Source organism: Oryx dammah, unplaced genomic scaffold, assembly GCF_014754425.2.
Source record: "Oryx dammah isolate SB20612 unplaced genomic scaffold, SCBI_Odam_1.1 HiC_scaffold_17, whole genome shotgun sequence".
Taxonomy (NCBI): domain Eukaryota; kingdom Metazoa; phylum Chordata; class Mammalia; order Artiodactyla; family Bovidae; genus Oryx; species Oryx dammah.
Window position 1 is genome coordinate 15,232,931 of NW_024070201.1, and position 24,754 is coordinate 15,257,684.

Below are 24,754 nucleotides of genomic sequence, written 5' to 3' on the forward strand. Positions count from 1 at the left end.
AGGAATAGGGAGCAAAGTAGTGAAACCAATTTATGGCTGGTAAATCAAGGAAGGGTTCATGAAGGAGGCAGACTCCAAGACAGCACCTTGAAAAAAATGCAGGAGTATTATAAGTCCTGGGAACAGCTCAAGCAAAACTGGGACATATTCCAAGAAGAGGGTATTCTACTATTTACCCGGAGCATGGGTAAGAATTCTACCCACTATGCTGTGTAATCAGGTGAATTTTACTGTCTCCCATGCCCTATTATTTGGCAATAGTTTTCGTGATAAGATAAAATAGAGAAGTATAAAGGTCAATATCAAGAGGTCTTCCAGTAAAATTACAGGCTATAAAATCAATACAAGGACATCACCTGCATTCCTATACACTGACAATGAAAAACCAGAAAGAGACATTAAGGAAACAATCCCATTCACCACTGCAACAACAACAACAACAAAAATACCCATGAATAAACTGACCTAAGGAGACAAAAAACCTGCAGAAAACTATATGACACTGATGAAAGAAACCAAAGGCAACACAAAGATGGAGAGATATACCATGATCTTGGACTGGAAGAATCAATATTGTGCAAATGACCATACAACCCAAAGCAATCTACAGGTTCAGTGCAATCCCTATGAAACTTACCAATGGCATTTTTCACAGAACTAGAACAAAAAACTTCACAGTTTGTATGGAAACACAAAAGACCCCAAATAGCCAAAGCAATCTTGAGAAAGAAAAATGGAACTGGAGGAATCAACCTTTCCGACTTAAGACTATATGCAAAGCTACAGTCATCAAGACAGTATGGTACTGGCACAGAAACAGAAATACAGACCAATGAAACAAGGTAGAAAGCTGGGAGATAAACCTATGCACCTATGGGCACCTTATCTTTGACAAAGGAGGCAAGAATATATCATGGAAAAAAGACAGCCTCTTCAACAAGTGGTGCTGGGAAAGCTGGAAAGCTAAATGTGAAAGAATGAAACTAACTTCCTAACACCGTATACAAAAATAAACTCAAAATGGATTAAAAACTTAACTGTAAAGCCAGAAAGCTCTTGGAGGAAAATATAGGCAGTACACTCTTGGACATATATCACAGTGAGATCCTCTTTGACCCACCTCCTAGAGTAATGGAAATAAAAACAAACAAATAGGACCTAACTAAACTTAAAAACCTTTGAACAGCAAAGAAAACAATAAACAAGATGAAAAGACAACCCTCAGAATGGGAGAAATAATTGCAAATGAGACAACTGACAAAGGAGTAATCTCCAAGATTTGTAAGCAGCTCATACAGCTCTATATCAAGAAAACAAACGGCCCAATCAAAAATGAGCAGAAGACCTAAACAGACATTTCTCCAAAGAATACATACAGATGGAAAATAAACACATAAAATGATGCTCAAAATCACTAATTATTAAAGAAATGCAAATCAAAACTGCAATGATGTTATCACCTCACACCAGTCAGAATGGTCATCAAAAAATCTACAAACAAATACTGGTAAAAACCAATACCAAAAAATTAAAACACAAAAAATAATAGAAAAAATGAATACATTATGGCTGAAGTGAAAAAAAAGGATGTCTTCCACTTTGAGAGTAGACCATATAGTAATTTATTATTCCTTTCCTGGGACAAAGAGGAAAGCATTCTAGAAACTGGTGCCATTTTCTTTCACTTTCTCCCTAATTACAATAGATATGCAGGGAATCACAACTCATTACAAAGAAAGTGAGGAGGATTTTTATCATGATTCCCTTTTCAGAATGTCACAGGTTCTCATATACATCGAAGAAAAATGAATTTAACCATGCAGGAAAAATCCCAAATGTTTAACAAACTCTGTGTTTCATAAACACTAATGGAGAATACTTTTTTGCACAAAATGCTTTGCCAAATGCCCAAAGCTTTATGCGTTCTGTAAGGACAACTGAATGAGGCGGACAGGGCAACGAAGAAGAAGGATACAAAATGATTTCCTGAGACGCAGAATTCCCAAGAAGAGACAGGCGTGGGAAAGACAATGAATTCAGTCTGAATTTTGTTCGTTTGAGATGCCTGCAGGATACTCATGCAAATGCAGCCAGAAAATGGAGAGGAGGATATAATTTAGGAAGGAGGGCAAGACAAAAATACTATATTGGAAGCTATGTCAGAATATGAAGAAAAGATCCTCTGCAAAGGGGCCATGGTGAGGTACAGAATTTCATGTTTGGGGTAAGTTAAGGGGGAAAATGTTGAAGGAGGCTGAGAAAAAACCACCTGAAACCCAGGGTGGGGAACCACCAGGGATATGCCGTGGGGCCAAGGAAGAGGAGTTCAGCCCACAGGAGCTGTCACTAGCGTCCAGAGCCACCAAAATTTCCTTAGAATAAGGTCAGTAGCTGACTTTGACCTTGGAGAGCTAGTTCCATGGCTGCAGAACCGGATACCAGATTGCTGAGGCTTCCTGAAGGAAGAATGGAAGAGGTGCTTGGAGCTAGTTTAGAGGACCTTCTAAAGAAATAAGCTAATGAGGAAAAGGAAATCATTTTTCTTGAAAGTGTAGAAAGGTCAACACATTTGCTTTCTCTTTCTGTTTGTAAAACAGTGGTGAGATTCTGGAGACAGAAATATGACTGAATATGCAATAAAGAGAAGGTGCCTCTGAAAGGGACTGAAGTTGGACAGTGGGGACGGGGAAATTCTCATCACTGTGAACCCAGCCCCCACAGTCAGCACGAGATTTCATCATTAAGTGTTTGGGCATCTACTAGATGCTAGCCCTGGGTGTCCAGAAATCAAGAGCTCAAAGTTGAAGAGGGAGAGTCGGACCATTCATATCCTGCCTGTGATAACTGCAAGAAGTTAAGTACAGAGAGGGGACCTGAGGGAAAAAGTCCTAGGGCTCCCTTGACTGCTAGGGGAATTTCCTTCGCAGTCCAGTGGTTAAGACTTCACCTGCCAAAGCAGCGAGTGTAGGTTGGATCCCTGGTCAGGGAGGTAAGATCCCACACGCTTCAGGGCCAAAAACTCAGAACAGACGCGATAGTGTGACGAATACAATAAAGACTTTAAGAATGGTCCACATAAAAAAAATCTTATTAAAAAAGGAGTTGACTGCTGAGCTGAGTCTTGAAGGGTGTTCAGTAATTGGCCAACTGTGAATGGTGTCAAGGACGAGGAAGCAGGGTGTGAGAAAATGCACAGGGGAGTGATGGGCCCGAGGAACTATGAACCGTAAGCACAGTAGAACCTTCCAAGAAAACAGGATGGTATGCGATGCGGCTCAAGAGGCGGGCAGGAGTCAGGCCATACCGAGGCAGGAGGGAGATGAGGCTGAAAGAAGAAACAAGCGCTACCTGCTTGTAGTAATCCACGTAGGTGATCTCAGTGCCGTCCCGCTTCCGGAAGGTGTGTGTGGGTTTCACCGACCAGTCGATGTCATCAATGCGATAGGTTTTATTATTGTATCTGGCAAATACAAGAAATCTTTTAAGTTCCTCTCTGAAATCCTACAAGGTAAGTGGCTAGTTCACTACACTTTAATTCAAAGTGTTATCTTCCAGAATTTCAGATATTATGAAAGATAATAACTCAAGAATAGTCACTTAAAAAAAAAGATAGCTTTTATCTAAGAGCGTTGATGAACTCTTCTGTTTATGAGAGGACCCCCATATCGCAACAAAATGAAAGGAATAATCGCTGGCCCACCATCTGCTTTTCTCACTGAGAGACACTGTGTGTGTGTGTGTGTGTGCACGCATGTGTGTGTGTGCACGCATGTGTGTGTGTGTGTGCGTGCACTCAGTCCTGACTCTTTGTGACCCCATGAACTGCAGCCCGCCAGGCTCCTCTGTCCATGGGATTTTCCAGGCAAGAATACTGGAGTGGGTTGCCATTTTCTTCTACAGGGGATCCTCTCAACCCAGGGACTGAACTGGCATCTCCTGTATCCCTTACATTGGCAGGCAGGTTTTTTACCAGCTGAGCCAACTGAGGCATGCCCAGGAGACACTGTAGCTTCAGGTAAATCATGCTTAAATGTTCAAAGGCTGAAGTATGGCTCCAAACCTTCCTGTCAGCTTCTGTTTTCAACTCAGAATTTTTGAACTCCCAGCTAGTTTTTCTCATAAAAAAGAATCCTAAGGAGGCTGATGAACCATGCTATTCTGGCAGCCTGCCTCATCTTCCATCTAAGGCTGGCCCTGGGCAAAACTGCAAAGCAGGTCAGCTAAGATCTTTCTAAGCTCTTCCTCCCCTTCATCAGGTACCATGTGGCCTGGAACATCTTCTCATGCCAGCCCAGCCGTGGGACAGAAACCTCCTTGTCACTTTTCTCCTGGGCTCTCAGTACCTTGCAAGCTGACTTGGAAATAGTGTGGTAAGCTAATTCACGGAGCTCATGACAAGAGGATAAAGGGAACTCAACCAGTGCCACCTCTCTGCTCTACAACCCAGAAAAACAACTTCAAGTGGAAATTGCAGCCTAGACTAGGAGAAGGCGAGAGGATCTTCCATAAAAAGTGTCCATGGGCTGGCAGCAGCGTAGAGTGGACTTTTGTTCCTCAGGAAGTCACCTAACTGTCCATGTTTCATTTGGTTCAATAGGCACTGAGGGCAAATTATACACAGACACAGCGAGAGGCTTGAAAGTCCTCAGCCATAAGGACCTCATAACTTTACAGTGAAAATGAGACACGGACCTGATGCTCTGTCTTGTTGCTACCGAACCAAAGTTGGGTCAGCTTGCCCAGCACAGTAAAGCCAATCTCCTGACAGCAGGTTGTGGTGAAGGAAAGTACATCAGACACTGCTATGCGGGTACTTCAGAGAGGAGCTAAAGCAGAGGATATGGGGCAGGGGTCTGCCCGGGAAGGCCCCACAGAGTCCTGCTCAGTTACACCGTGATGTAATAAAATGAAATAAAAGGGCCCTAAAGAGGTGATGACAAGCACTGGGTTTCCGGAGCAGCATAGGGCAGAGAAATGAATAATTCCAGCTGAGTGGACCTTCGAGTGGACTCTGTGGGAGCAGAAATCTCAAAGGCAGAAATAGAGGCAGGGGACCCAGGCAGAGGGGCTGGAGCAGCAAAGTGCAGACCCCTGGGGGTGAGGGGAGGGTATTGGAGGAGGTAAGGAAGGACCAGGAGAGACGCGGGCGCCCAGCACACCCCTTCAGGGAGCCTCAGCTCTAGACAACTGACAGCAGGGAGCAGACTCATCAGATCTGGGCTCCGGCCAGTGCCCGCAGCTCTTCCTCTTCCTACGTGGCATACATAATGCATTCTCTAGAGGAAAGTCTATTTAAAGGCAGGCTTTTACCTTGTCAGGACAATGAGCCCAATCAGCTGTTTCTCACACGTTTGGGTAAAGCAGGACATGCTACTTTTGCGGCAGAGATCTGTCATGAACTCCAGAACTGTCTCGTTTCGGAGTATTTTGTAACTCACGTCAGCACTCAACAGGAGTTTGCTTTCAAAATGTGATACAGAAATGGCGAACCCAGGCCAAAGGGACAATCTTCAAAAAAAATAAAATTTTTTTAATAAATAAAAAATTTTAAATAAATATTTTAAATGTTATATCAGATAACAATAAATGTTTTAAAATGGTGACTTTATATTCTAATTCTCTCAATTTTATGAAACAATTTTTCTTTAAATCTTATTTCTTTCAGCGGCTGACTTAATACTTCAGCTATTTCCAGCTGGAGTGTCTTTAAACTTATGAAGTGAAGTGAAAGTCACTCAGTCATGTCTGACTCTTTGCAACCCCATGTGGAATTCCCCAGGCCAGAATACTGGAGTGGGTAGCTCATCCCTTCTCCAAGGGATCTTCCCAACCCAGGGATCGAACCCAGGCCTCCCACATTGCAGGTGGATTCTTTACCAGCTGAGACACAAGGGAAGCAAATAAGGGGAAAATTTAAACATATATTTAGGATAAAATACATTTCTTTAGAGCTTCATTTCTTAACCTTGGCACTACTGACATTTGGACTGGATAATTCTTTGCTAGGGGCTGTTCTGTGAACTGCAGTGTGTGTGTGTGTGTGTGTATGTGTGTGTGTGGTGTTTTCAGTGTGTGTGTGTGTGTGTGTGGTGTTTTCAGTGTGTGTGTGTGTGTGTGTGTGTGTGTGTGTGGTGTGGTGTGCTCAGTCATGTCCGACTCTTTGTGACTCTTATAGACTCTAGCTCACCAGGCTCCTCTGTCCATGGGATTCTGTGAGTTGCCATTTCCTCCCCTAGAGGATCTTCCTGACCTAGGATCCCTGGGTTTGATCCAAACCTGCATCTCTTTCGTCTCCTACTTCACAGGCAGATTCTTTACCACTGAGCCACCGGGAAGCCTGGGCATTGCAGAATGTGTAGCATACCCCTGGCTCTCTACCCACTAGATGCCAGCAGCAATTCCCATGCTGTGACAACCAAAAATATCTCCAGATATTTTCAAATGTCCCCTGCGCAGCAAAATCGCCCCTGGCTGAGAGCATAGCTGTTAAGACTGAAGTGTTTATGGAGGGATCTGTCCCAGCATGCAAACATCTAGGTTCAAAAAAGCACACTGACTCGATGGCGAAGACAGTGACGAGACTTCACAATGAGACAGAAAGAATCTAAGTGACGTCACATCTGGACGCACAAGAGAAACTGCAGCAGTGGCTACGTCTCCTTTCCACATTTATGAATATCATAGTCTGAAGTCTTGAATAAGAAAAAGTTACAGGAGCTGGCAAGAAAGAACAATTATTTTTTTTAAATCATTTCAGTTGATATTTTTGTGGACTTCATTGACTGTGAAACTAATGCAAGAATACTGGAGTGAATAACCATTCCCTTCTCCAGGGGATATTCCCAACCCGGGGATCAAACCTCAGTGTCCTGCATTGCAGGCAGACTCTTTACCATCTGAACCACCAGGGAAGCCCCAAATATCAGCTTCAGGACCAGCATATGCACTAGCACTGAGAGAAGCTGGGATCTAGGGCCTTTTGCTACAATACTGGCACCTGGACAAACATCTCCTCGAGCAACAAAATGCAGCGAAACTACCAAGGACTGAAAGTAACTGGATGCATGCACAGTTGAGGCAAATTATGGACAATAAGATACAAAAATATACCAAAAAGCCAACTGCCTCTTCTGAAGAGCTGGGAGCAAAATCAGGGTACTGTGCATGCCCACTACACTCAACACCACCGAAAGGATGGGCAAACCACCTAAGCCAACCCTCTGGCCCGACCTCTGGACATATCCCTACCTTCACCCTACATAAGCAATCAGCTGCTCTCCTCAGTGAGTAAGTGAGCAAGGGAACCTATTACTTGTCCTTGTTCCTCCCTGTTGCAGCAGGGTCCCTGATAAAGCCTTGCCTGAATTTCCTGTCTGGTCTCTGATCAATTTCTATTGATTAAGTAGACAAAGAATCCTGGTTGGTAACAGTACCAACGCCAGCTCATCAAAACACTGGATCTACAAGAATTTCTAATCCAGGTGGAGATATAGGTGACAGGGTGAATGATTAGGTGCTTTGTACAGAACAGTCTGACCCACTGAACCAGCACACAGACACCCTGCCCTTTTCCTCCACCTGGCAGAAACCAAACACCCTGCATCCATTTTCTATCTTTTATGTACAGACCTTCCTCGACTGACAACGGCTTTTTATCTTCACAAACCCATCCTAAGTTGAAATATCCTCAGTCGAAAATGCATTTAATACACTCAACCTTTTCTTCAGTAACCTACTGAACATCAGAGCATGGTCCAACCTTGTGTGCTCAGAACACTTACATTAGCCAACAGTTGGACGAAATTATCTAACATAAGGCCTATTTTACAATCAGGTGTTGAATATCTTGCGTCATTTACTGAATACTGTACTAAAAGTGAAAAACAGAATGGTTGTATGGGTTCAGAAAAGTTGTGAGCCTATCAATCGTTTAGCCTCATGATGGGGTGGCTGCCTGGGTGCTGTGGCTGTGGCAGCTAACCATCATCACCAGATAATACCATACTGCGTACCGCTAGCCCCGGAAAAGGCCCAAATCCACAATTCCAAGTGTGGTTTCTGTTAACGGCGTATCGCTTTCACACCATTGTAAGGCCAAAATGTCATTAAGTGGAAACATCTGTATTTCTCCCTTTGGGTCACTGGTTGCCTCTGTTTTTGGCTCAACCACATGTTTTGGAAAGCTCAAGACCAACTTCATTGCAGTCTCTACTTCCTAGTTCAGGATGACAATTTTGCAACTGTTCCTAATGGTTCTATCATTCACTAGGGCAGCTTAGTTGGCTTGGGTATCTGACATCTTTTTACCCAATAATTTCCTACCTACCACCCTGGCTGTGTTAACTTTCTGTCAACTGGAAAACAGAGCCCAAGTTATGAGGTATAACATAACAGAGTTTATTCTGCTCTCATGATTACTGTCACACAGAGGAAGCTCAGTTTCTGAATTTTAGGATTTATGATAATGATCTAGCACACTAATAAGATAACAGATTGCTATCTTTTGACATTCACCATTCTATTAAAAAAATTTGAAAATTAAAAAAATCCATTACTTTTCTTACCACGGAGTCTCTCAGAGGAGGCATAATGGTATAATATTGTATCATAAATGATACTGCTCACATTATAACAATTTCAGAGTAACAGAAAACATAAATAAACCTACTTGTGCTGGGGAATTTCCACTGGCTCAGAAGGCTTATAGAAGTTCCGTCCAATTTGGTACATGGATAACTTTTTTAAGATCCTGAAAGTATATATATTTTAAATCTGTGTTAAACATCTGTCTATAACAGTATACTTCTAAGTTTGTACCATACTGAAATAAAAACTAGTAGAAAAGCCCAGAACTCTTATTGTTATAATGCTGAAAGGTTAGCCACTGTATATACCTATGAGGGTATATACAAGAACTATCACTCCATATTTGGGAATGACACAATTGAAAATAGTTCTATTCTTCTGGGTTTAACTGCAAAAGAAAGTGGTCCCTTAGCAGATATGACTGTGACGGTAATATCCTGGTTGCCATGGCTGAGGCGAGAAAAGCATGTCCACAGGCTCTTCTGGCCCCGTTCTTATTTTGAAATGAGGAGGCTGTTTCCTTTTTCTTTCTTTCTTTTTGTATAGGTAATTAATTTACAATGTTGTATTGGTTTTAGTGTACAACAAAGTGATTCAGTTATATATGTATATTCTTTTTTGGATACTTTCCCCTTATAGGTTATTACAAGATATTGAATATAGCTCCCTGTGCTATTCAGTAGGTCCTAGTTGCTTATTTTATATATGGTATTGTGTATATGTTAATCCCAAATTCCTAATTTACCTCTAACTTACCCATCCCCTTGGGTAACCATAAGTTGATTTTCTGTCTGTGAGCCTATTTCTGTTTTGTAAATGAGTTCATTGATATCATTTTTTAAATTCCACATACAAGTGATATCATATGATATTTGTCTTTCTCTGGCTTACTTCAATGAGTATGATCATCTCTAGGTCCATCCATATTGCTGCTAATGGCATTATTTCATTTTTTAAGACTGAATAGTATTCCATTGCATATATGTACCACATCTTCTTTATCCATTCATCTGCTGATGGACATTTACATTGCTTCCATGTCTTGGCTATTGCAAATAGTACTGCTATGAACACTGAGGTGCATGTATCTTTCTGAATTAGAGTTCTTACTAGGTATATACCAGAAGTGGGATCGCCGGATCATACAGTAGTCTATTTTTAGTTTTTTAAGGAAGCTCCATACTGTTCTCCATAGTATCTACACCAATTTACGTTCCTGAGGAGTTTGTTTCCAATGAGTCTATTCAGGATCCTCACTGCTACCAAATGACAAGGCTGCCTCTTTAGCAACTAACTCTGGCTGCTTTTGGAATGTGACACATTACTATCTGAAGCTGCCCTGTGCATTGGGGAAATGGAAGAGTTTCAAGTCTGAAAACAGAGGTTCCAGTTGTGTGCTTTTTGGCTACCCACAGTCACCTGAGCCCCAGTCTTCTTATCTGTAAAATGGGGAGTTTAATCATACCTGCCTCAGGGCAATTGAGTAAAGATCAAGGAAACTCTAGCACCAGAGAAAGAGCTCTGTCGCTGCAAAGCACCTTCCAAATGTCAGCTGCCTTAAAATAATCAGGGCGGTACATACAAAAATGGATTCTGAAGAGCGTTTTTTACAGTGCTGAGCTGAGGCCCAGATAAGATCGGCAGACACCTGCCTAGACTTCTGACTAGAATTAGGAATCAATGTATCTGTGTGATGGAAATTCCTCTATGTGTTCTACTCAGTAAACCCAAACTCCTCTCATCCTGTCCAGAGCAAAGGGCTAAAATCTTGGGTTTTTAACACATCACCCTAGTGATCACACCAACAGCATGGAAAACAGGGGTTCTCAAGCTTCTGAGCTCCCATCTGGGAAGCTTGCCAAAAATGTGGATTTTTCAGGTCCCACTCACAAAACTGTGTTCACTAGGTCCAGTGAGGGTCTAGGGAACCTGCATTTTGTCAAGCTGCACCTAACACCCAAGCTGAGGCTGAAGCAAGTGATCCTCAGGTCAATCTGAAGAACACTGAAAAGCTTAGTGACAACTTTCCTCTGTCCCCAGGGACAATTCGGGGAAGAAAGGGGTCTGAAAGCATTGAAAGCAGATGGTGATGACCTTTCACACCTAAAACAAATCAGCCAGGAGAAAAGCCACTCCTTCAGTTTACTGACCCAGTTTTTAAGTCTGGGGATGGAGGCTGGGAGTGGGTACAGGAAAAGGGCAAAGGCACCTGCCCTGGTCCCCGAGACATCACAACCCTTGAGGTCCTTGTCTCAACACAGATGATACTGAATAATGACAGAGGTGCCAGTTCAAGGCTGTGATGGGCTGTGCTGAGTATTACTGCAGGAATACACAGAAGTACACAGAAAACTGCCCTGAAGAGGACACTGCTGCCGGCACACCACCTACAAAATTGCGAACACTTTTAATACCCAGGCTCTACGCGGAAAGGCATCATTGGCCTAAATTAAATTCACATTTGAGGCACTTTACTTTTTGAAGATGATATTGAAGACCTGGATGCACACAGGAGAACTTGCCGGCAGCTCTCGCGTCAGAGTGATAGTCATCTTTACAGTCTCGCCTCTTTGGGTTTCACATGACAACTCCGTGACCTGGAAAAAGAAGTACTTAAAACGGACTCTAGCGCTTATCCTCCAGTGCACAGAACGTGGCTCTGCTAAAGGCGTCAAAACTTCACAAGCTCTCCCAAAAACAAAGCTGCAGCTGCTAGTGATGGGAGTGATAATCTAATCATCGGGTTACGTTTGGAAGGTTTTTTCCCTCTGTATTTTGCTAATCCCAGAAAAGCAACATATCTCTCTGCTCTCAGATTTCTTAATTGAGAATCAAAACCAGACTCAGGGTTCAAAGATTCAGTCCAAAGAGAATTCAGGAATAGGGTTCTTGACCTTTTGGGGGGAAGGGGAGGTACAGGAGAACAGGTCACAACCTACTTTGAGAGTCTGATGAAAGTTACAGACATTCTCCCAAGGAAATGTCACATGTTTGAATACCACAACCAGGTACCCATTTATAGGAATTCATGGATGCCCCAAAGCCTACTAATAAAGCGTCCTGCCTATCTTGGGGATTCCCCCATGACTTAGCAGTAAGGAATCTGCCTGCAATGCAGAAGATGCAGGAGACGTGTGTTCGATCCCTGGGTCAGGAAGAGCCCCTGGAGTAGGAAATGGCAACCCACTCCAGTATTCTTACCTGGAGAACACCAGGGACAGAAGAACCTGGAAGGCTATGGTCCACGTGGTCACAAAGAGTCAGACATGACTGAGTATGGATGCATGCATATTGCACGGTGCCCACCTTGAGTTCATGGATTTCAGAAAGAAGCCTCTCAAAAGTTCATTAAAAAAAAAAAAAAAACAGAGGAGCAGAGGAAAAGAAAGCAAAGGATAGGGAACAGACCACAGGGAAAGTAAATGTGGAAAGAGAGAAGAAAACCGTGACAGTTTGGACAGGAAATCTGATTTCATTTTTGAAAGCCCTAGAGTTCTAATAATCTGGAACCACATGCTAACAGTATAGTGAATGCACGAACAGGTCTTTATACCAGGTGCCTAACTAAATATAAAGCTCCTTAGACCAAGCAAGGCTCAGTAGAGATTATTTTTGGAATAAAAGAATGAATAGATCAGCCAGTAGAATCAATGGTCAAGGATTTTTCAGAAGGGTGAGGAATTAGAAGAGGTCAGTTCATTAGCAGGCATTTATGTATTTTCTATAGTGAAAGTGTAGTTTTAACGGCTTTCAGGCTGAACCAAGAATGTAGGGCAGGGATGGAAACAAAGAGAAATGCACCCTTTGACAAGTGATGAGATATTTCACTGAAGTGTTTCTTGCCTCAGGTAAAACTGTACAAAAGTCTGGGATTTCCCTGGTGGTCCAGTGATTAAGAATCTGCCTGTACGTGGAAGGACAAGATGATCTTTAATGATAGTAATACCCTTGAAATATATCATTTAAGTATGAGACTATATTAGCAGGCTATCAACATCTGGTCATGGGACAAAATATTGAGGGACCAATAAGGACTTAGGATGAATGAAAATGTTTCTAAATTTACAGATCCAGATTTTACATGTTCTTAAATCTAATCATATGCTATAATTTTAAAATTCCATATTCAGATGAAATAAACACTCAGGTAGCTCCTATAAATCCTAGAATTTCATAATGGATAAAGGCTCCAAGAGTGTTCAGAAAAGCACTTCTTGAGGAAATTCACAAAGGTTCACAGGGAATCTAGAAATTTACATTTATGCTCTAGCTGTCATCCTGTTCAAGATGCTGAACTAAACTGATTACACTTTCCAAGGGACAGAAGCATCAAGTTTTAATTCAATACTCTGCTTTAGTTTTTCATACAGAAACTGGTTCTTTTTCTTTGTAATAATTTTACTATTGCCTTAGAACAAAGCATATGATAAAAACCTCAATATTGGTATTTTGATTTTAGGACTAAAAATGGGAAGGTATAAAAAAATAGATATGAATCATGCAATTGCCATATCCAAAGGTCATAACCATTCAAAAATATCCTTAAGATTGATATATGCATGTGTCCTCAGTTGCTTCAGCCATGTCCAACACATTGCGACCCTATGGACTATAGCCTGTCAGGCTCCTCTGTCCATGGGGTTCTCTAGGCAAGAATACTGGAGTGGGTTGCCATGCCCTCCTCCAGGGGATCTTCCCAACCCAGGGATGGAACCTACATCTCCTGCATTGTAGGCAGATTCTTCTCTGCTGAGCTACCAGGGAAGCCCTAAGATCGACATCAGTTCAGTTCAGCTCAGTTCAGTCACTCAGTCTTGTCTCACTCTTTGCGACCCCACAGACTGCAGCACACCAGGCCTCCCTGTCCATCACCAACTCCCGGAGCTTGCTCAAACTCATGTCCATTGAGCCAGTGACACCATCCAACCATCTCATCCTCTGTCGTCCCTTTCTCCTCCTGCCTTCAATCTTTCCCAGCATCAGGGTCTTTTCCAAAGAGTCAGTTCTTTGCATCAGGTGGCCAAAGTGTTGCAGTTTAAGCTTCAGCATCAGTCTTTCCAATGAATATTCAGGACTGATTTCCTTTAGGATTGAGTGGTTGGATCTCCTTGCTGTCCAAGGGACTCTCAAGAGTCTTCTCCAACACCACAGTTCAAAAGCATAGTTCTTCGGCACTCAACTTTCTTTACAGTGCAAATCTCACATCCATACATGACTACTGGAAAAACCACAGCTTTGACTAGATGGACCTTTGTTGGCAAAGTAATGTCTCTGCTTTTTAATATGCTGTCTAAGTTGGTGATAGCTTTTCTTTCAAGGAGCAAGATTGATATTAGTAACTCCTATTTCATATGATGGAACAAGTCATGAAAAATGACAGTTTTAGAATCAGGATTGATGTAAAGTCAATCCTATGGACAGATGGACAGAATGCACAGGAGCGAAAAAAAAAAAAGTAAATTTAAAGGTCTGAGGCCACAGGTTAAATACTGTTTCTTAAACTCCTATTTTGGGAAAAGTTTAAAAAAGATTCCTCTCTCAAGGACACTTTGCCTTGAAAAAAAATTGTCAAAAAAGCAGTATTTGTATTACAGCTCTTCTTTCTGAAATGCCTGACCAGCAGTTTCTTAATTAGGAAATCAATTGCTGATGAGGTCTTAATTAAGAAGTCTTTTGCTCTCGGGCATGGGAATAGGAAAGAGAAAAGGAGTGAGTGACACACTTATTCCAGCTGTCATGAAAATCAGCTAACCTCTAAAATCTATATGGGGGAGTATAAATATATGCATATGTGTGTGTTTAAAAATTAACCATACTATACCTTTTCTTCGAGCTTTTGTGAGAGAAAAAGGATGACACCATCAAATGCTTTTGCTTTGTTGGAGAGTTCCCTGTGACTATAAAGCAGAGCAATTCTCAGCCTTCTAGATTCTAAATCCGGACTATATGTCACATGATACTGGAATAGCTGCCAGTCCTGGGGCACGTCTAAATTAAAGAGATTTGTGACCAGTTTCACAGGTATTCCACTGGAACCTGAAGAAAACAAATAAAAAATATTTTTTAATGAAAAAAAAATGCATCATGTTCATATTAATCACGGCATTCAAAAATGTATGTGCACATGCCTAATTGCTGCTGGAAAGCAAGGACTTTTGTTCAGTGATACGAAGTAAGCTTGAGTAACTGGCAGCCTGATAACCTTACATGCATGCATGCTAAGTCACTTCAGTCGTGTCTGACTCTTTGGGATCCTATGGACTGTAGCCCACCAGGCTCCTCTGTCCATGGGATTCTCCAGGCAAGAATACTGGAGTGGGTTGCCATGCCCTCCTCCAGGGATCTTCCCAGCCCAAGGATGGAACCAACGTCTCATGTCCCCTGCATCAGCAGGCAGATTCTTTACCATAGAGCCACCTGGAAAGCAGAGTCCTACAAACAAAAGGATCACACTGGTAAGGCAGGCCTCATAAGAACCAAAGAGCAGGAAGTGACCTTGTTTGGGGAGAAGAGAAACATCTGAATTCAACTACCCTAGAACTCTTTCCAAAAAGACTGCCTTCCTGCTGATTCTGTGCAATTCAAATCATTCAAGTGAAAATTTTGTAACTGAGCAAGACCCCATGGGGCCTTCCTGGGACAGACCCTTCTTCCATATCGGCTGCTTTTGCTCCTAAGTACCTAGATAATAGTATCTAGTGCGCATTTCCTGAATTGTTTTACAGATGCTAAAACCCCCACCCAACGAAAGAAGTTAACTATGTGATGACCATGATCATGTAGCTTCTAGACCTACTGGCACCTAAGGATTAATAGGGCTTCCCAGGTGGCTCAGTGGTAAAGAATCCGCCTGCCAACGCAGGGGACATGAGTTTAATCCCTGGGTCACAAAGATCCCCTGCTCCAGAATTCTTGCCTGGGAAAGCCCATGGACAGAGGAGCCTGGCTGGCTATAGTCCATGGGGTTGCAAAGAGTCGGACACTGAGTGACTGAGCGTACACACACACCAGGAAGTTTGGGCTTTTTGAGCATTAGCTGTCCTAGACTCCTTGTTCAATGCCTCATAATAAACACTGCACTTTCCCTAACCGCAACCTGCGTGGGTGAGGGGACCCATTTGGTTTGATAAGTTTCAGATGCTGCTCTGAAATTATAGGGCTTCCCTGATGGCTAAGTTGGCAAAGAATCTGCCTGCAATGCAGGAGACCTGGGTTTGATCCCTAGGTTGGAAAGATCCCCTGGAGAAGGGAAAGGCTACCTATTCCAGTGTTCTGGCCTGGAGAAGTCCATGCACTGTGTATCAGTGGATCCTTGTACAGGGCCTCACAATAAACACTGCAATTTCCTTCACTACAACACAGTGTGTCAGTAGATTGACTTTACTGCACATGAGTGAGGGGACCTGCTTGGTCTGATAACAGCTTTAGATGCTGCTCTGAAATTATGGTGTTCTCAGATTAGAAAGAAACTCTCCAGTTTTTACCATGAATATAGCCCCCCACCCCATTCTCTTGGAAATTCAGATAATAAAAAGTTCACCATATTTCAGAAAATATTGAAACACTACAGTCAGTGGTTAAATGGCTCTGTAAGCCCCAGAGAAGGAGCAGAAGAAGAAATTTCACATCTTCCCTGTGTGAGAACAGACAGGACTCTGGGCTTCTGTTTTTTGCAGGCATAGGAAGGCCGTGTGAGCTTCCCCGAACTCCAGGCCCTACAGAACTTTTATTCACCTCCTCAAAATCTATAGGACAGGGACTTCCCTGAGTCAATGGCAGATTCCAGGTCCCAATGCAGGGTACCTGGGTTCCATCCCCGGTCAGGGAACCAGACCCCACACACTACAACCAAGAGTTTCAAGATGAAGGTGAAGGTGAAGGTGAAGTCGCTCAGTTGTGTCCGACTCTTTGCGACCCCGTGGACTGTAACCTACTAGGCTTCTCCATCCACAAGAATACTGGAGTGGATTGCCATTTCCTTCTCCAGGGGATCTTCCCACCCCAGGGATCGAACCCGGGTCTCCCGCATTGGAGACAGACGCTTTAACCTCCGAGCCACCAGGGAAGCCGTGAGTTTAGAGGTCACACCCAAAGATCCCGAATGCAGCAATGAAGACACCCGGCACAGCCGAAGAATAAATACACATTTTAAAAATTGTTTTAAAAAACTCTACAGGACAAATTCAGAGATGGCCATGACACAGTGGTCAGTACCCAGGATGCTCTAAACTCCACCAGGACAGACTCTAGGAGGGCACAAAGGAAATACTCTCACCTCTCCTCCGAAGGAACTATCCAGTGTTCGCCTAACAAGACAGAATTACCAGATAGTCACTGTTTTGCATTTCTCATGGAGGAAGTAGAAACATGAACCCTGAGGTCATGAGGATAAAAGAGTATCCTGTGTACCTTAGGAAATATTCCCTCAGTTTTGACATGTGTATTGACTGAAAAATAACACACAACTTAAAAGATGAGAACTATGTTTTATTCAGTGGGCAAAACTGAGGGCTTAAGCTTGGGATACAGCATCTCAGATAACTCCTGAGAGTCTGCCTATAAGGAGGCAAGGGAAGAGCCAGATAGGAGTTTTTGCAACAAAGACCAGGGAGTCGGAAGCTCTAAAGATGACTGTAATTAAAGAAGGCCAGACATCCTGTGTTAATGACTTTAGCATCTTTCTATGTATGAAAGTGACAGTGTTAGTCACTCAGTCATGTCCAGCTCTTTGCGAACCCCATGGACTATAAGCCACCCCAGCTCCTCTGTCCATGGAATTCTCCAGGTAAGAATACTGGAGTGGGTTGTTGCCATTCCCTTCTCCAGGGGATCTTCCTGACATAGGGATCAAACCTGGGTTGCCCGCATTGCAGATGGATTCTTTACTACATGGGAAGATGCAAAAGTCAGGGTTCACTGAAATCATTTCTTTGCCATGCACCTCAGCTACAGGGGCCAGTATCCTATTCTTTCTCTCCCCAGGTCTCCTTAGGCTACATTGTTGGAGAGTGGCTGCAGGAACTGAGGGCTTGGCAGTGGGCAGCCTCATCCTTAATGTAAATTAACAACATCCTTAATTTACTGATACAGTAGGCAATGCTTTTTTTCATTGACATGTGTAAATACCCAGTAGGAACAAGGAATCATCGTGCTATTTTATTCAAAGGAAAGCTTTTTTGTCACTGTCCTCCCAAAGGCCATGTCAACATATTTTAGCTGCACCTATTAATGGACAAAGAGAAGTCATCTACAATGTCCGAGTGGGCAAGCGACCCTTTGAGATCACTTAACCAAGTGTGTTCAAACTGTAATCCTGTCTCATTAGTGCTCCAGTTGTGAAAATAAGTGAGGCGAACCATCACGTTTCATAGAAAGACTAGGATACAATAGAATGGATCCAAGAGCCCTGCCACTGGAAGGGCAACACTGCCTCATGAAACTTTGTTTCAACTGTGTTTGTGCAGTGTGTGTATGATGGATAAGGATTTATTTATCTACTTATGTTTGTTGCATGGTTTGAAAGAGTTTGAAAAAGACTGATCTGCAGGCTTTCTGCATCACTGAGTCTTAACTTTTGGAGGGCATGACAAAGTCTTTTGAGGATCCTATGAAAACAGTAGGCCTACTTTCCCAAAAATACACATAAAATTTTAGGTTGTAATTTCAAGGGTAAACCTAGAATCATCGTAAAGAATTCCCCAAACAGGCTACATTTTTCTTTTTAGAGGTTAAGTCCAGAAAGGTTATTTTTCCCCATATAAGAAAAAGTTGAGAAAGGGACAAAGCATCTTTGCAGGCCCCTACCTCAGAGGTAAGGAGAAAATGTTTTCAATGTATGAAATGTAGTTTTACAGAAAATGCTATTCTTCCTATTAATAAAAGAGAGAATTAAGGCTAAAACAACTAGTGTCTAGATAATGTTTTTATTTGTTTGGTTTGGGTTTTTTGCCTTTCTTTTTCTATAGTTATTTTTAATTGATTGATGACTGCTTTCCAATATTGGTTTGATTTCTGTCATACATCAACATGAATTAACCGTAGGTATACATATGTCCCCTCCCTCCTAAACCTTCCTGCCACCCTTAGATAATGTTTTAAATACAGCAGATGTTCAATACATATCTTTGAAGTCAAGATATGAATTTATTTTAGATCTGGAAATTAAAATTCCTTAGGCAAGATTTGGTAATATTAAAAAGAAAGAAAGGTAAGTAACATGAAGAGTGAGTACCTGTTTTGCAGTCTCTCACATGGGCCAGTTTCTCTCTGGTACAGACAGACAAATCCATGATGTCTCGTCTGACTTTCCCACCTCTTTCCTTGGGGGTACATCCAGAATCACTCGAAGATATACCACCTGCATCTAAAATATGAAGAAAACACCATATATCTCATATTTCATGCTAGTGATATTGCTTACAACTATTATATAAAAAGCGCATCTAGAACCAAAACTCAGATTTTTGTGGCTTTTAATAAAACTGACCCATATTGCTGAAAACAATGGGGAATGTACAGAAGTCTGCGGACTGAAAATTGAAAATCGTGAAGGAAGCATGGTATGTTTTCTTAAAAATAACAGACCCTGGGTTAGTCCCACCTCATATAACATATGGGGCTGTTCTGATTCTCCTCTTGACTAAGGAGGAGGCTCTCTCTCCCTACATTCTGCTCCACGCCCACTGACGGAGGGTTGGTCTCCCTCCTGTAGCTCTTGTATAACACCTGAAGAATTACAAATTAAGATTGTCCACGTCAACTTCTGCACAGATTGAGGCTGAAAATCTCCTAACTTTCCCAACCACAGGAAGAGAAATGCCCAGAGGCTGTCATCAGTTTTTATGCTAGAGCATTCCTCTGAGAATGAAAGTCAGCACTTCACTTTGGGGCATGTCAGTGTTTTAGGATCTAGAAAACATGAAATAGAAATCTATTTCCAGATGAATATTTTCTTTGTTAAACGAGTATAGCGATGCTGATTTTGGATATAACTTTGCCACTTTGAAGATAATATGAAAATATAAATTTTACATCACAAAATTATTACTACAAAGTAACATGACTATTAGTATACAAATCTCTTTCCTTTGATATAGTCATGATATGCAACTACCCCAAACGGCACTACCCACTCACCCAAAACTGCTGTCCATACCCTTTTCAGTGGAGTTGGAGTCTTCCAGGAAAATAACATAATTTATTTCATTTTTAAAAATTTGATTATTCTTGCTAATTATCCATATAACTTACTGTTCAAATACTGTGTGGTGGTTTCTAAAAATTCAGTCTACCATAGATGCTGGGAAAGACTGAAGGCAGGAGGAGATGGTTGGATGGCATCACCAACTCGATGGACATGAGTCTGAGCAAGCTCCGGGAGGTGGTGATGGACAGGGAAGCCTGGCATGCTGCAGTCCATGGGGTCAGAAAGAGTCGGACACGACTGAGCGACTGAACTGATAGAATGGTAGTTGCCATACCTTGACATGAATCCACCACGGGTGTATATGCATATGGCAAAACCAATACAGAATTGTAAAGTAAAATTTAAAAAAAATAAATAAAAGCCCTGCATAATCACCCATTAAAAAAAAAAAAGAATGGTAGTTGCCAGAGTCTGGTGAAAATCGTTCAGTCATGTCCGACTCTTTGCGACCCCGTGAACTATACAGTCCCTGGAATTCTCCAGGCCAGAATACTGGAATGGGTAGCCTTTCCCTTCTCCAGGGAATCTTCCCAACCCAGGGATCAAACTCAGGTCTCCTGCATTGCAGGCAGATTCTTTACCAACTGAGTTATCAGGGAAGACCACCAGAGTTTGGGGGGAGGAGCAAATGGAGAAATATTGTTAAATTTGTACAAAGTTTCAATTTTGCAAGAGCAGAAAGGTTCCAGAGATGGATAATGGCAATGGTTGCACAACAGTGTGAATATTGTTAATGCCACTGGACTATGCACTTCAATATTGTTAAAACGGTCAATTTTACATTCCACAGATTTTACCACAATTTTTAAAAGTAAAAATATTCAGTCTACCCTCAATGGATGAACAGTTTCCATCACTTGCTAGTCACAAGGATGTGCAGCAGATGTGGAAAGAAATTCTCAAGGAAAAGCTGGAATAACACTTGCATGATGGCAACAGGGCTGGAATTACGAGACCATACATTTACATGGTCTAAGTCACTTGGTCTGCAGTACTCTATCACAGCGGCCCTGGGAAACTAGCACACTGGGCTGCCAACTCGCACTGTGTGCTACGAGCTATTTAGCGTAGCATGTCGACAAGTATCTTGAGGTCAAATCTGGATTTGCAGGGAAGAGGGCTGCCATCAAATGGTGATGTCTACCACAGGTGGGAAAGGAAGACAGAATGGGAAACAGGCACGCCAGGTTTCTACCATCTCTGCAAGGCAATAGTATTGACATTTGTATGTCATAAAGAATTTTTTAAGATTTTTTTTCAAATTTACTCAGTAAGAAACAGAAAGAAATCAGAAAAACTGGCTTCCTAATGTCTGGAGGTTCCCAGCTGCCGAACACTATCAGGAAATTCAGTGGCAGACTCTGTGTGTGGAGGTCTCAAAGAAACACAACAAACACAGAGGGATGCTTCAAGGAAAGGAAGACAGGATGCTCAAGAAGTGAGTCTGCTGCTCAAAGGCTTGGTCGAGTCACTCCTGTTTCATTCAGATGGAATGAAACTGAATGGAACAGACGGAGCTGCACTTACATTTCTGTGAAATATTGCTTGTTCTCGCACAGTCACTGCTAGAGGATGCTTCATTATCAAGTAGCGCAATAGATGGAGGCTGAAATGAGTAAAGATATTTGGTCAGAGTTAAGATATTAAGTCATAAACTAAAACCTTATCACGAGATGAGAATGAGAATGGCATCATGTCCTATGTCACTAGAGTACCATGAGCTAGGAAAAGAAAATGTTTGCATGTAAGATGCTTGAGAGAGGAGAAAAGACTGCCCATTTTAGAAAAGAAGATAAAGCAAAGCTACAGTTTTCTAAATTCATTAATCTTTGATTTCAATGCTAACTGTGAGCCAGAGGCCTTTAGCCCCCAGAGGCAAAGGTGTGAGCCTTGCACCCAAAAGTGAAGTTGCTCAGTCGTGTCTGACTCTTTGGGACCCCACGGACTGTGGCCTACCAGGCTCCTCTGTCCATGGGATTTTCCAGGCAGGAATATTGGAGTGGGTTGCATTTCCTTCTCCAAGAAGGTCATCAAATGGAAGATGGTACAGGTGGTCACAAGCTTCCTGGTGACAGACGATAAAGAATTTGCCTGCAATGCAGGAGACACAGGTTCGATCCCTGGAGGAGGAACTGGCAACCCACTCCAGTGTTTTTGCCTGGAGAAATCCATGGACAGAGGAGCCTGCTGGGTTACAGTCCATGGAATCGCACAGGGCTGGACACGACTAAAGTGACTAACACACACACACAGATGATCAAAGACCTCGCACTTCTGTAGCCCTCAGACATAGGGACTCTGATGTAAACAAGTTTGTAGCAAGAAAATAAACTGAGCCCAGAGGATCTGGGCCACCAGTCTGATGATGACACTCTTGAAAAAAACTGGTCCAAAACTAGTTCACAAAACAGATGAAGATAACCATTCATATTTTCTCTGCACAGTAATTCTCTGTTGAAGAAGGTATAAATCTTAGTCTACTTTTTTAAAAAAAGGGAAAAATCAACCAAAGACCTCTTTATGAAAGTAAAGTCATAATAAAGACATACTACTCACACAGCACTTCTGGTCTAAGATGTTATTCCAAATACTAAGTTTTTGCTAAGTATTGCTCCAAATACTAAGTGTAACATCACTCAGAAATTGCAGATACGCTTCTCAATTCAACCAAGCTGCCTAAGTTTAATAAGGAGCCCTATGCACAGTGGCTGAGTCTAAATTTTTTTTTAAATTTATTTTGTTATTATTATTTTTTTACTTTATAATATTGTATTGGTTTTGCCATACATCAACATGAATCCACTATGGGTGTATACGTGTTCCCAATCCTGAATCCCCCTCCCACCTCCCTCCCTATACCATCCCTCTGGGTCATCCCAGTGCACCAGCCATTTGTGCTTGAAATTATTTCTTTTTTATATAAATTAGGGAGATGGGTCATATTAAGTTACATACCAAATAATAGTACCTTTAAAGGTACAGTCTTTTTCACCAGGAGACTTGCAAACGAATAAAGTAATTAAAACTCAGAAAACAGAAAAGAGTGATCCACTCGCCTCCCACTTGCAGTCCTTTTCAGCAGCCAAAACATCTACATTAATATCTTACTCGGACAAGCTCCCCAACGGGAAATACATATACATTTATATGAGAAACCCTGGAAAGACTCAAAGTTGAAAGAGAAGAGAAGAGAAGAGAAATCGCTGTCCCTCGCAGAGAGGGAAAGAGATGTGCAGAGAAAGGCAGTGTCCATGGAGGAGCGGAAGGAGGAAGACACCTCAGCTGGAGGCCCCGGGGCACGCCCCACCTCCGCGGCGACGGGGCTCCGGGCCATGCCCCGTGCCCTCACGCGGGCGCGGCCGCTCATGTCCCCGCGGAGCCCAGAGGCAGACAAGTCTCCGTGAGGGCGCTTCTTCACCGGCGTCCGGACGGCACAGCACCAACAAGGACAGAAAGGGTGGATCTACGCAGAATCGCAGCCTGGGCTCCCGCGTGGGTGGAGCCGGGCGCCCAGAGGGGGCGGGGGGAGCGCGTGGGCCGGAAGGGGTGGGAGACTGCAGCCAGGCTTTTCTTTGCATCTGCCGCTGGATCATGGAAAAAGCAAGAGAGTTCCAGAAAAACATCTATTTCTGCTTTATTGACTATGCCAAAGCCTTTGACTGTGTGGATCACAATAAACTGTGGAAAATTCTGAAAGAGATGGGAATACCAGACCACCTAACCTGCCTCTTGAGAAATCTGCATGCAGGTCAGGAAGCAACAGTTAGAACTGGACATGGGACAAAAGACTGGTTCCAAATAGGAAAAGGAGTATGTCAAAGCTGTATATTGTCACCCTGCTTATTTAACTTATATGCAGAGTACATCATGAGAAACGCTGGACTGGAAGAAACACAAGCTGGAATCAAGATTGCCGGGAGAAATATCAATAACCTCAGATATGCAGATGACACCACCCTTATGGCAGAAAGTGAAGAGGAACTAAAAAGCCTCTTGATGAAAGTAAAAGAGGAGAGTGAAAAAATTGTCTTAAAGCTCCACATTCAGAAAACGAAGATCATGGTATCCGGTCCCATCACTCCATGGGAAATAGATGGGGAAACAGTGGAAACAGTGTCAGACTTTATTTTGGGGGGCTCCAAAATCACTGCAGATGGTGCCTGCAGCCATGAAATTAAAAGACGCTTACTCCTTGGAAGAAAAGTTATGACCAACCTAGATAGCATATTCAAAAGCAGAGACATTCCTTTGCCGACTAAGGTCCGTCTAGTCAAGGCTATGGTTTTTCCTGTGGTCACATATGGATGTGAGAGTTGGACTGTGAAGAAGGCTGAGCACCAAAGAATTGATGCTTTTGAACTGTGGTGTTGGAGAAGACTCTTGAGAGTCCCTTGGACTGCAAGGAGATCCAACCAGTCCATTCTGAAGGAGATCAGCCCTGGGATTTCTTTGGAAGAAATGATGCTAAAGCTGAAACTCCAGGACTTTGGCCACCTCATGCAAAGAGTTGACTCATTGGAAAAGACTTTGATGCTGGGAGGGATTAGGGGCAGGAGAAGAAGGGGACGACAGAGGATGAGATGGCTGGGTGGCATCACTGACTCGATGGACAGGAGTCTGAGTGAACTCCGGGAGTTGGTGATGGACAAGGAGGCCTGGAGTGCTGCGGTTCATGGGGTCGCCACGAGTTGGACACGACTGAGCTACTGAACTGAACTGCCCCTCCTCAAATTTATCCAGCTTTCTAGTTTTTGCCCATCAGATGTGTATATAAGGTTGCATCACACTTTTTTGTCTGTGTTATCTGCTCACTTCTGTTCCTGGCTTCTTGATGTCTTTGAATATTTCATGTCAGTTCTGTTTCTGAGAAGTATCTGATTAGCCTACTGGGGCATTGGGAGAATTCATTTAAAATTAAATTAATAGAAAAATGTGCAGGAATGCTTTAAAAAAAAGGGGGGG

The 24,754-nt window shown here is 42.6% G+C and overlaps 1 protein-coding gene across 1 annotated transcript in view; it reads right to left on the reverse strand.

Moving 5' to 3' along the window:
- Positions 1 to 23,159, reverse strand: part of PIWIL4 (piwi like RNA-mediated gene silencing 4) — a 52,091-nt gene extending 28,932 nt beyond the window's left edge. Inside the window, exons 1-8 of the mRNA XM_040257903.1 lie at positions 23,070 to 23,159; positions 21,314 to 21,398; positions 18,818 to 18,943; positions 14,408 to 14,622; positions 11,062 to 11,183; positions 8,669 to 8,749; positions 5,311 to 5,508; positions 3,349 to 3,460 (exon numbers count right to left, since the gene is read on the reverse strand). Coding sequence (XP_040113837.1) covers positions 3,349 to 3,460; positions 5,311 to 5,508; positions 8,669 to 8,749; positions 11,062 to 11,183; positions 14,408 to 14,622; positions 18,818 to 18,943; positions 21,314 to 21,398; positions 23,070 to 23,159 — 1,029 coding nt within the window. The remainder of the gene's footprint in view (positions 1 to 3,348; positions 3,461 to 5,310; positions 5,509 to 8,668; positions 8,750 to 11,061; positions 11,184 to 14,407; positions 14,623 to 18,817; positions 18,944 to 21,313; positions 21,399 to 23,069) is intronic.
- Between the last annotated feature and the right edge of the window lie 1,595 nt (positions 23,160 to 24,754).